Source organism: Canis lupus, chromosome 21, assembly GCF_048164855.1.
Source record: "Canis lupus baileyi chromosome 21, mCanLup2.hap1, whole genome shotgun sequence".
In the NCBI taxonomy this organism is placed as follows: Eukaryota; Metazoa; Chordata; class Mammalia; order Carnivora; family Canidae; genus Canis; species Canis lupus.
Window position 1 is genome coordinate 5,639,871 of NC_132858.1, and position 12,598 is coordinate 5,652,468.

Genomic DNA, 12,598 nt, shown 5'->3' on the forward strand with positions numbered 1-12,598 from the left:
CTAAACATAAAGCAGTGACTCCCCATTTCTTCTCCCCCCAGCTCCTAATAACCTTTAATCTACTTTCTGTCTCCATGAATTTACCTGTTCTAGGTTCTTCATGTAAGTGGAGTCATACAATATCCTTTTGAATCTGGCCTCTTTAACTTAGCATAATGTCTTCAAGGTTCATCCAAGGTGCAACATGTATCAGAACTCCATTCCTTTTTATTGCTGAATAATATTCCATTGTATCAATATCCCACATTCTCTTTATCCATTCATCTGTCAGTGGACATTTTGATTTCTACCTTTTGACTATTGTGAATAATGCTGTTATGACTACTAGTGTAAAAGTAGCTGTTGAGTCCCTGCTTTCAATCTTTTGGGTATATCTAAAAGTGGAATTACTGGATCATGCAGTAATTTTATGTTTAATTTTTTGAGGAACTGCCTTACTATTGTCCATACAGGCTGTACTGTATTATGTTCCCACCAGCAATGCAAAGGGTTCAATTTCTCTCTTTCCTTGCTAACACTTGTCATTTTGTTTTGTTTTGTTTTTAATAATAGACATCCTAATGGATGTGAAGTATATCTCATTGTGGTTTTGATTTGCATTTGCTGGGCATCTTTTTGTGTGTATTGGCCATTTGTTTTTGTTTTTTAAGATTTATTTATTTTAGAGAGAGAAAGCACATAAGTGCATGCACAGCCAGGGAAGGGGCAAAAGGAAAGGGAGAGAGAGAATCTCAAGCAGACTGCACCCTGAGCACAGAGCCTGACAGGGGCCTTGATCTCACAACCCTGATGTCATAACCTTGAGCTGAAACCAACAGTTGAATGCTCAACTGACTGAGCCACCTAGGCCCCCTGTTTTGGCCATTTGTTTATCTTCTTTGGTGAAATGTCTATTTAAGTCCTTTGTCCATTTTAGAATTGGGTTTTTTCGTTAAGTTTTAAGAACTCTTTATATATTCTAGATGTTAATCCTTTATCATCAGATATATGATTTGCAAATATTTTCTCCCATTCTGTAGTTTCTGTAGTTTGTCTTTTCACTTTGCTGAAAATATCTTTTACACAAAAGTTTTTAATTTTAATTTACAGTATGTTTTTTTCTTTTTCTTTTTCTTTTGGTGTTCTAAGAAATCTGATGTTGTGAAGATTTTCTGTTTTCTTTTTTTTTTTTTTTAAGATTTTTATTTATTTATTCATGAGAGACACAGAGAGAGAGAGAGAGGCAGAGACACAGGCAGAGGGAGAAGCAGGCTCCATGCAGGGAGCCCGATGTGGGACTCGATCCCGGGTCTCCAGGATCACGCCCTGGGCCAAAGGCTGCGCTAAACCGCTGAGCCACCCGGGCTGCCCTCTTTGTTTTCTTTTTAAAAATGTTAGATTTTTAACTCTTTTGGTTAGGTCTTTGATTCATTTTGAGTTAATTTTTATATATGGTATAAGGTAAGGGCCTAGCTTTATTCTTTTGTATGCAGATATCCAGTTTTCCTTGCATCATTTGTGGAAAATGTATTTAATCCTAATTAATTAATTAATTTAATTTTTATTTATTTATGATAGTCACACAGAGAGAGAGAGAGAGAGAGAGAGAGAGAGGCAGAGACATAGGCAGAGGGAGAAGCAGGCTCCATGCACCGGGAGCCCGACGTGGGATTCGATCCCGGGTCTCCAGGATCGCGCCCTGGGCCAAATGCAGGCGCTAAGCTGCCGCGCCACCCAGGGATCCTTCATTTGTCTATTCATATAAAATCAACTAAAGTGGTTATGACAATTGTTTAGGGAAAAAAAAACTGTGCTTTATCAAAAACATTATTAAGCAGTGTGTCTTGAATTAGTCTGCATCAGACCCTATTCTGGTATTACCAAGATTTGCTTTTTTAAAAAATATTTTATTTATTTGAGAAAAGAGTGAAAAGCATGTGGGGCTTCATCCCAGGCCTCTGAGCCGAAGGCAGACGCTTGACTGACTGAGCCACCCAGGCACCTCCCAGCACAATTTCTTAAAAGGACTCTATTCTGGTGGTGCCTGAGTGGCTCAGTGGGTTCTAAGTGTCCAGCTCTTGACCTCACCTCAAGTCTTGATCTCAAGATTGTGAGTTTGAGCGACGTGTTAGGCTCCTTTTCTTGTTGCTTTGTTTAGGCCTCCTTGTTGAAAATCAATTGACTATAAATATAAAGGGTTATTTCTGGGTTCTTAGTTCTTAGTTTAGGGCCGAAGGCGGCACTAAACTGCTGAGCCACCTGGGCTGCCCATCCCTATATCCTTATACTCTCTATATTGGAAGTGTAAATGGAAGAAGGAATCTCTTGGGCAGCCCTGGTGGCGCAGCGGTTTAGTGCCGCCTGCAGCCTGGGGTGTGATCCTGGAGACCTGGGATCGAGTCCCGCATCAGGCTTCCTGCATGGGGCTTGCTTCTCCCTCTGCCTGTGTCTTTGCCTCTCTCTCGCTCTCTCTGAATAAATAAATAAATAAATAAATAAATAAATAAATAAATAAATAAATAAATAAATAAATAAATCTTTAAAAAAAGAAAAAAAAAGGAATCTCTTGAGTATGGGAAAAAGCATATAAAGAGAAAAGAAGGTTGGGGGAACTTCTGTCTACCATGTTAGAAATATTGGAATAATCAGGATGATCACGTCGTCCTCCTTACTGAAGAATGGTAATGGTAGACCTAGGAAAAGTTGAAGTTTGAAAACATGACTGGAATTTTTTTGACAAGCATATAAGAACTTACAGCACAAATGGGTACTTTCTAATTTCGGGAGGGGACATCTGCATTTATTCCGACAGTATTGTCCTTGCTCTGTGATAACTTGGAATTCATCTTTTGGAGCTCTCTTCAAAGACACATAAATGAAGTATGGTAAGGTGAGGAACTAAGGATATCTTTTTTTTTTTTTTTTAAGATTTTATTTATTTATTTGAGAGAAAGAGCATGAAAGATGGGGAGGGGCAGAGGCAGAGAGAGAGGGAAAAGCAGACTCTCAGTTCAGCAGTGAGTCGTAAAGCAGAGCTTGTTCCCAGGACCTTGGATCATGACTTGAGCTGAAGGCAGATGCTTAACAGGCTCCCCGAGAATATCTTTTACAAAAACAGATTCATTCAGCCCCTATGCCTCGGAGGCTTCTGATAGTGGCCGCTATTGGTGACTGCTATACCTCCACCAGGGGCAGTACTGCCATGCTGGGCAACGTTGCTGAGGCCGCTTTTGATGCCATTTCCAAGACTTACAAGCTATTTCACCCTTGACCTCTGGAAAGAGACTATGTTCACCCAAGTCTCCCTGTCAGGAATGCACTGACTGTCTTGTAAAGACCCACATGAGAGTTTCCATGCAGAGGATCCAGGCTCTAGATGTGGCTACCACATAGTTTTATATAAGAAAAATAAAGTGAATTAAAGCTTGTTAAAAAACAAACTAATGTTAGAAATTGTCAATGAAAATACTGCCCTCCATAAGGGTATCTGAAAGTATTTTGAGCAGTGATGGCATTATTGAAATAAGTGAAAAAGTCTACCAAAATTAGGTCTTCTTTTGGTTTTTGAACTGGGACTTAGGGTAGCAAAGGTGCTAGGTAAGAGTGTTAGGAAGTTTTTGCCAAATCTGGAAAAGATATCAGATATACCTCGGTGTTTCTACCCAAACATATCTTGGTGTGTTGAATCTAGCTGTCCTCTGGTATGTAATGGTCATTTTTATTTCTTAGGCCTCATTTCTGCCCCATCCCTACCCCCCAGTCCCCAAAGACCTTTTCCCAGTATCTAACGTTAAATTCCAGGTTTGATTGTTCTTAACACATCCTAGGGTAGGGCTACTGTATTTATCCTTGGCTCTACCACTCCCACACTGGTTGTTCTGTATGTAGGTATGCAAGAAATTTCAGCAGAATTTGACACTGGCTAAAGTAGTAAATACACTAGAAAGTAAATTTGCAGCAGAAGCAATATGTTATCTTTAAAAAAAATGGCTTGCGAAATATTTATATACTGTAAAATTCACACATTTAAATGTATATAATTAATTGGCTTTTTAGTATATACACAGAGTTGTACCATTCTCTAATTACAGAATATTTTCATCACTCCTGAAAGAAACCCATACCATTAACAGTCACTTCCTTTTCCTTCCCAGCCCCTAGCAGCTACTAATCTTTCTGTCTCTATGCTCTGTGAATTTGCCTATTCTGGATTTACCATATAAATAAAATTATATAATCTGTGATATGTGTTCTGTTGCATTTGGCTTCTTTCACTCAGCATAATGTTTTCAAGATTCTTCTGTGTTGGGTAGCCCTGGTGGCGCAGCGGTTTAGCACCGCCTGCAGCCCGGGGTGTGATCCTGGAGACCCAGGATCGAGTCCCACATCGGACTCCCTGCGTGGAGCCTGCTTCTCCCTCTGCCTGTGTCTCTGCCTCTCTCTTCGCTCTCTCTGAATGAATAAATAAATAAATCTTAAAAAAAAAAAAAAGATTCTTCTGTGTTATAGTTACATATCAGAATTCATTCCTTTTTATGGCCAAATAATATTCCACTGTGTAAATATACCACATTTTTTAAGCTATTCATCAGTCAATTGACATTTGGGTTAATGCTGCTATGAACATCTCTGTACCAGTTTTTGTGTGGACATAGGTTTTTAATTTTTAACATATCCAGATACAGATATGTACCTAGAAGTAGAATTACTGGACATGAGATAACTCTATGTTTAATTTTTTGAGGAACTGCTAAACTTTTTTTTTTTTTTAAGATTTTATTCATTTATTCATGAGAGACACACAGAGAGAGAGAAAGGCAGAGGCACAGGCAAAGGGAGAAGCAGGCTCCATGCAGGGAACCCGACATGGGACTCCATCCCGGGTCTCCAGGATCATGCCCTGGGCTGAAAGCAGCATTAAACCTCTGAGCCACCCGGGCTGCCCACTAAACTTTTCCAGAGTGGCTGCACCATTTTACATTCCCACAAGCATATACAAGGAGTTTATTTTCTCTACATTCTCACTGTCACTTGTTATTGTCTACCTTTTGATAATAGCCATCCTAGTGGATGTGAAGTGGTGTCTCATGTGGTTTTAATTTTCATATCCCCTAATGCCTATGATGCTATCTTTTCATGTGCTCATTGGCCATTTGTGTATTTTCTTTCTTTCTTTCTTTTTTTTTTTTTTAAGTTTTATTTAGGTAATCCTTACACCCAACATCATGAACTCATGACCCTAATATCAAGAGTCACATGCTCTTCTGACTGAGCCAGCCTAGCACCTGTGTGTATTTTCTTTAGGGAGGTATCTTCAAAGCTGAATACTGATGGTTTGCTATTTGAAATGCTATTGTTTAACTTTTCTTCTTTTATCTGATGTAAAGGATTTTTGGCTTCATTAATTAAAATGTTTTATTCTCTTTTTAAAGATTATCTTAGGGGATCCCTGGGTGGCTCAGAGGTTTAGCGCCTGCCTTTGGCCCAGGGCACGATCCTGGAGTCCCGGGATTGAGTCCCACGTCGGACTCCCGGCATGGAGCCTGCTTCTCCCTCCTCCTGTGTCTTTGCCTCTCTCTCTCTCTCTCTCTATGTCTATCATAAATAAATAAATAAATAAATAAATAAATAAATAAATAAATAAATCTATCTTTTTAAAAATTAAATAAAAAATAAAGATTATCTTAGAAAGCTAATGTAGGCGAACCCTGGGTGGCTCAGCGGTTTAGCACCTGCCTTCGGCCCAGGGCATGATCTTGGAGTCCCAGGATCGAGTCCCACATCAGGCTCCCTACATGGACCCTGCTTCTCCCTCTGCCTCTGTCTCTGCCTTTCTCTCTCTCTCTCTCTCTGTCTCTCTCTCTCATGAATAAATAAATAAAATATTAAAGAAAGAAAGAAAGAAAGAAAGAAAGAAAGAAAGAAAGAAAGAAAGAAAGAAAGCTAGCTAATGTAGGTCTAGCTTTTTCCCCTATGAAAATGGTGTATTTTGTATTCTGGCCTGAAATATCTAAAAAGTCAGTTTGTCCCTAATCTTTAGTGGACCCTGTTTGACCTATTTCTATTTTAAGTTTGTATCTCTAGACTCAAAGAGTCAGCATAGGTAAAATTCACAAGTAGGGAACCAGTGACTTATCAAAATTATGTTATATTCTGTACATCTTGAGAATATTAGCTGACCTTTAGTTGAGAGAAAGATATATAAGGCAAGGAAAATTGATGTTTGACATAATAACTGAAGTTGGAAGTATGTGAAGTTGAAGTGTGCTTTATGAGCTTTTAGAGAGGCATGAAAAAGTACAAGATTGATCCTTATGTCCCTCTCTCCCCAGCGTGGTACCATGCGACGACGCTATGAAGATGATGGCATTTCAGATGATGAAATTGAAGGGAAAAGAACTTTTGACTTGGAAGAGAAGCTCCACACCAACAAATATAATGCAAATTTTGTTACTTTTATGGAGGGAAAAGGTCAGTATCAGTAGCAAATTTTGTTACTTTTATGGAGGGGAAAGGTCAGAGGTTGTAGATTCTGGGAACTAGGCTCAGCATCTGTACAACTAAAATAATGCCTGTTGATTCTGTGATGCCATTTTCTCTTATTACACAATACAATACCATACACACATCCCACCCTTCCCTAATCCTCCCACCCTGTGAGTCATTCTCTGCTATATGAGAAGAAACAAGCAGGGCCAGGGGTTTTTCCCTGAAAACCTTTTCCTTCTTCTCCTATCCTTTGTTTTAGATGTAATTAAGAATAATACAGTAAAAATTATTTTATGCATGTACCCTCTTCCCCCAAACAAAACCAGAAGTGGGATTCCATGTGTACCATGTAGCTTTGCTCCTTGGCAAACTGACAAGGATGTCCCAGTATGTATTGTAGTGGACAGAATTACATTTTTTGGCTATTAAGAGACATGGTGATGATAATTTCAGCCTAGGATTTATAAGATGACTCATTAATAGTACGACTTCCTGTTGGTTAAACTCTGAATTTACTGTGGAAATACAGACTTAGCAAACTCTTTGAACCCTGCCTCTCAGTGTGCTTTTCCTGTATTCTGAGACATGCTTCTTAATAACAAGCGTGTATTGTCTAACAGAGCAAAACTGTATACACACAGAAACAACAGACACTATTTCCACCATCTTACTTAGGATCTTTTTTATGGTCCTTGTATCTTTTTCCAGTGATACCTCTTGCCTTTCTAACAACTGTTTTCCTATGGTGACAGATTTTAATGTAGAATATATCCAGCGAGGTGGCTTAAGAGACCCTCTGATTTTCAAGAATTCTGATGGACTTGGAATAAAGTAAGTATTCTCAGCCTAATTGGATGTGATTGTGAATGACTATGTTACAGCAGAGCTATAGACAATGCAGTATTGATAATGCAAAGCCATAGTTGAAAATAATCCCCCCATTTAGATTTTAAAAGGATGTATTTTTCTTATATGGTTACAAAAACAATTCGTGGTTGTTAGTTAAATGAGAAAATACTGGTGAGCTAAAAAATAAATTTAAATCTCTTAAAATCTGTGTCATGAATAAATAAATAAAAATCTTAAAAAATTTAAAAAATCTATTACCCTGAGATAACCACTTGTTAGCATTTTGTTGATATTATTTTTTATATTTATATTTAAAATATAGTTTTATATATATTTAAAATATATTGTTAAACCTAAATATAGTCTTTATATGTCTCAACTTAAGAGTTTTTAGTACTGGGCAGCCCCAGTGGCGCAGCGGTTTAGCGCCGCCTGCAGCCCAGGGCGTGATCCTGGAGACCCTGGATCGAGTCCCACGTCATGCTCTCTGTATGATGCCTGCTTCTTCCTCTGCCTGTGTCTCTGCCCCTCTCTCTCTCTCTGTCTCTATGAATAAATAAATATAACCTTTAAAAAAAAAAGTTTTTAGTACTCTAAGAAAAAACTCACACTGACTAGAGAAGGTGTGCTTCCCATTTATACTTACTGATGTTTGTTTCATAGGATGCCAGATCCAGACTTCACTGTGAATGATGTCAAAATGTGTGTGGGTAAGTATTAAACTTGTGGCCTTTGTGTCATTGAGTCAAAGATTTAAGACTTGAAACTGAGTTCTAAATTTCTGACTAAGATTTAAGGCTTAGGACTATGGAAGTACATATTTGATTGAAGTATACTACATGAAGTAGTTCCTTAATAAAAACTATTAGCAACTGAGAATTTTCTCAAAGGGAGTTACACAGTAGCTTCATTGAGTACTCATTAGGCGTAGAACTCTATTTCTTTCACACCTACTGTTTTATCACTGTGCATCCCTCCTTCTTTCCACGAAGAGCCTATTCCAGAACATTTTATATCTCTGAATCAAGAATAAAACTTCTTATCTGTGATTCTTTCCTGACAAGCAGTAGAGAAATTTCCAGGAAATTTTCACCAATGCTACATTTGGTAATTTGGCTAACATTTAAAACTTTGTAAGCTGAAGCATGCAACTCTTGATCTTGGGGTTGTAGGTTCGAGCCTCATGTTGGGTGGAGAGATTACTTTAAATCTGTGTAAGCCAAGAAATAGATATATTAAAATCTCTATCAGTGACTGGTTAATTTGAGTCTTTATATTTTATGATTTATATTTTATTCAAAATTTAGGAAAGGAAAGCAAATTAGATGAATTTAATTAAAGAAGAAAGCTTTCTGGTGTCAGTAAAGATTCAGATCAATTTTCTACAGACCATTTGGTGTTCCGTGTAGTCCTGAGACCCATCAGGATCCTTAGGAATTCAGATATGGTCACTCTCCTATACACATTAAAACAATAAGGTGGATCTAAACCTCTTAGAAATGTTTCCAGCAAGTCATGAAACAAAAGGAGGTTTTTTCTGATGTTTTCCTTCCAACATTACAACTTCTATTAAGTTTTGTCCTCTATGTTGAAGTTCCAGTGCAACCTTCGGCTTTGGAAATTAAGTATTTGCAGTACTGTCTCTTAGCCACTTGAGGGCCCTTTTTAGGGATCTGGATAACTTGTTTATCCAAGAGGTGAAAGTCCTACATATAGCTCAGGTAGAGAAAAGTTCTCTAATTCCCTGTATTTTTTACTTCCACACTAATTCTTTGTTAGATTGCAGCTATCTACCTGTCACTGTGTATTTCCTACTATCTACACGATCTCTGGAGTATTCAGTATTCAGTAAATCTGTTGAGTAATTAAAATGCTTTCCCACTTTTCACAAAGCAGGGCTCATTCAGGGGACCTCAGAAAGTCTTGAGTACTTACAGGTCCATCACTGGACTTCTTTTCCTAACAGAGTTCCAGGGTAGTAATAAGTTAATGGGCTACCATAGCTTTTCTCTATTGGTCAGGCATTCTTATGGTTTGTGATCCACAAATGCTTTGCCTCAGAATTATCTGTGGTACTTGTTAAAAATAAAGTCTTCTGGATCCCATCATAGACTTAGAGTATCCACATTTCTGAGTTACACAAATAGAAGGACTTAGTCACTTATTCACTCACTAGTCTCCTTTTAAATTTTTCCCTACTTCCCTATTTCCTCAGTAAGATGTTCACTGCTAATAATGATCTTTGGAAGCCCTTCATAACCTTATTTTTAACAAATAGACCTTTGAGTGATCATAGATATCTTTGCCATGATTTAAAATGCAGCAGTGGGGGCACCTGGGTGGCTCAGTTGGTTAAGTATCTGTCTCTTGGATTTGGCTCAGCCCATGATCTTGTGGGCCATGATGAGATCAAGCCCCGCATCAGGCTCCATCCTTAGTGGCGTGTCTACTCAAAGAATTCTCCTCCTTTGCCCCTCTACCTACTTACTCTCGCATGCGTGTGTGCGCACTCTGACTGTCTAAAGTAAATCTTTTAAACAGAGCAGTGATTGTATCTAACCTAATAGACTTACTATAAATTTCAGCTGATGCCTGACTTTATACCCATCCAAGTTGTTTGAAGTCCAGATTTTTTTTCTTGGATAACTAATGATTGTCAAAATGTAGTGAACAAAATATTGGTGATTGCAATAATCCATTATCACTATATGTACTTTGGCTAATCCACACTTCTACCTAACGTAAAATGCTACATTTCCAGTGTCAGTTCATGTCCCATAAAGAATAAAACCAATCTATCATGTACACTTTAGGTGATGGGATATATTGGTTGAGAGTATGGAATCAAGCAAAACTGTCTGGTTTCAGATTTCAGCTCTACTAAGTACTAGCTGTATAATCTTGGACAAGTTACTTAAATATGAAGTGCTCAGATTAGTGTCTGACGCATAGTACATGCTTAGTAAATGTTAGCTGTTATTACAATTCATTATTTTATCTAAATGCTCTGGTACATACAGAGTATTAGATGCTCTGGTACCATTGGCAGAATGGAATTGCTTTTGCTTTGATCTGCATTCTTGAAGAAAAGCATTCACTTTTTTAAATTGTGGTAAAATACAAATAGCATAAAATTTACCATTATAATAATTTTAAAGTATACAACTCAGTGCCATTAAGTATGTTCACAATGTGCAGTCATCAGCAGTATCTAGTTCTAGAACTTTTTCATCACCTGAAATGGAAATTCCATATCTATTAAGTAGTCACTCCCCATTACCTGCTACTCACAGTCCTAGCAACCACTGTTGTACTTTCTATGGATTTCCTGTTGTGGACATTTCATATAAATAGAATCATAAAATATGTAGCTTTTTGTGTCTGTTATATATGTATCATGTTAGCATGTAACAGCACTTCATTCCTTTTTAGTGTTGAATAATACTCCATCGTGAGTATACTACATTTTGTTAATCCATTCACTTATTAGTGGACATTTGGCTTTCCATCCTTTATATATATATATTTGTTTATTCATTTATATTTATATTTATATTTATATTTATATTTATATATATAAAGATTTTGAGAGAGCAAAGGGAGAGAGAGAGAAGCAGGCTCCCCGCTGATCAGAGACACCCCCCCCACACACACACAAATACATGGCTCTATCCCAAGGCCTTGAGATCATGACCTGAGCCAAAGGCAGACCCTAACCAACTGAGCCACCCAGACACTCCTGTTTCCATCCTTTAACCATCGTGACTAGAGCTGCTATGAACATTCATGTACAAGTTCTTTTTTGAACATCTGATTTTGACTCTTTAGATGCATATCTAGGAGTGGAAATTGCTGGATCATATGGTCATTTGCTGTTTAACTTACTGAGGAACCACCACCCTATTTTCCATAGTAGCTGCACCGCTTTACATTGTTACCAGCAAAGTCTTGAGGGTTCCAGTTTTCCTTGCCATCACTTACTAATTTCCCCTTCTTTTTTTTTTTTTTTTGACTTACGGCCATCACAGTGGAGGATATAAAATGGTATTTCAAGGCAATTTTGATTTAGCATTCACATTTTTTCCCAAAATATGAAGGGTGGGTGTGGTTTATTATTTTGTATTATCAGCTATATTTATTGTATTCTGCCATGTCTACTTTATTGTGGCCATATTCTTGTCCTCCTGACTATTATCTCTTATCTGTGACTAGACTTTAAACTTCTTAGAGGCAGGGACCAGGTCTTTTTTTTTTCCTTTTTAAAGATTTTATTTATTCATGAGAGGGGCAGAGACACAGGCAGAGGGAAGCAGGCTCCATGCAGGGAGCCCAATGTGGGACTCAATCCCACGCTCCAGGATCAGGCCCTGAGTCGAAGGCAGGTGCTCAACCACTGAGCCACCCAGGTATCCCGGGACCAGGTTATATATACCACTGGTTATAACCATGAAGACCAGTTATATAGTAGGTGTTATTGTTAGTTTCTTACAAATTGAATAGTATTCTTAGTATTTCACCAGCAGGTTTTTATTCTTTCTCCCCGTTTCTTGATCACTATATCCTAACTTTTTAGCTATCCTACCTATGCTTGTAATTTTCTGTTGAGTATTTCTTGTTGAGATTCTGTTTATTCTTCAAGTCCCAACTTAAATGTCTCTTCTTCCTCCTTTTTTCTAAAAAATCTTCTCCAGCCAGTCTAATATATATATATATTTTTTAAGATACTTTCCATTTATTACTACTATTTAATTGACACCTACTTCATCCTGAACATTTTACTTCATTGACTATATCCACATAGCAGCCTACAAGGTGATATTATTCCCAAATTATAGAAGATAATAAGGTTCAGAAAAGTTAAATAACTTTCCCAACTATTATTAGAGCTAATATTTAAATTTAGGGTATCTTTGGCTTTAAAGCTATTGTTATTCCCCCATGCTATTTTATGCATTTTGCCTTGTGTTGTAGTTGTTGCAGCTGGTTGAAAATCTGATATAGATCTTTGTGCCCATCATAGTATCTTTATCATTAAGTAAATATTTGTTGTATTAATGAAAAAGCGGATTTATATTAAAAATGCATGGGACACCTGGGTGGCTCAGTGGTTGAGCGTCTGCCTTGGGCTCCGGGCGTGATCACAGGATCTGGGATCAAGTCCCACATCAGCCTCCTTGCGGGGATCCTGCTTCTCCCTCTGCCTGTGTCTCTGCCTCTCTCTATATATATCTCTCATGAATTAAAAAAAAAAAGAAAGAGAAAGAAAAGAAATGCTTAACAG

General features: G+C 37.8%; 1 protein-coding gene across 11 annotated transcripts in view; it reads left to right on the forward strand.

Annotated features, from left to right (window-relative positions):
- KDM2A (lysine demethylase 2A) overlaps positions 1–12,598 on the forward strand; it is a 151,629-nt gene that overhangs the window by 95,055 nt on the left and 43,976 nt on the right. For all 11 annotated transcript variants that reach the window (XM_072790081.1, XM_072790082.1, XM_072790083.1 and 8 more), the window contains 3 exons: positions 6,312–6,450; positions 7,221–7,299; positions 7,981–8,027. In XM_072790081.1, the coding sequence (XP_072646182.1) occupies positions 6,312–6,450; positions 7,221–7,299; positions 7,981–8,027 (265 nt within the window). The remainder of the gene's footprint in view (positions 1–6,311; positions 6,451–7,220; positions 7,300–7,980; positions 8,028–12,598) is intronic.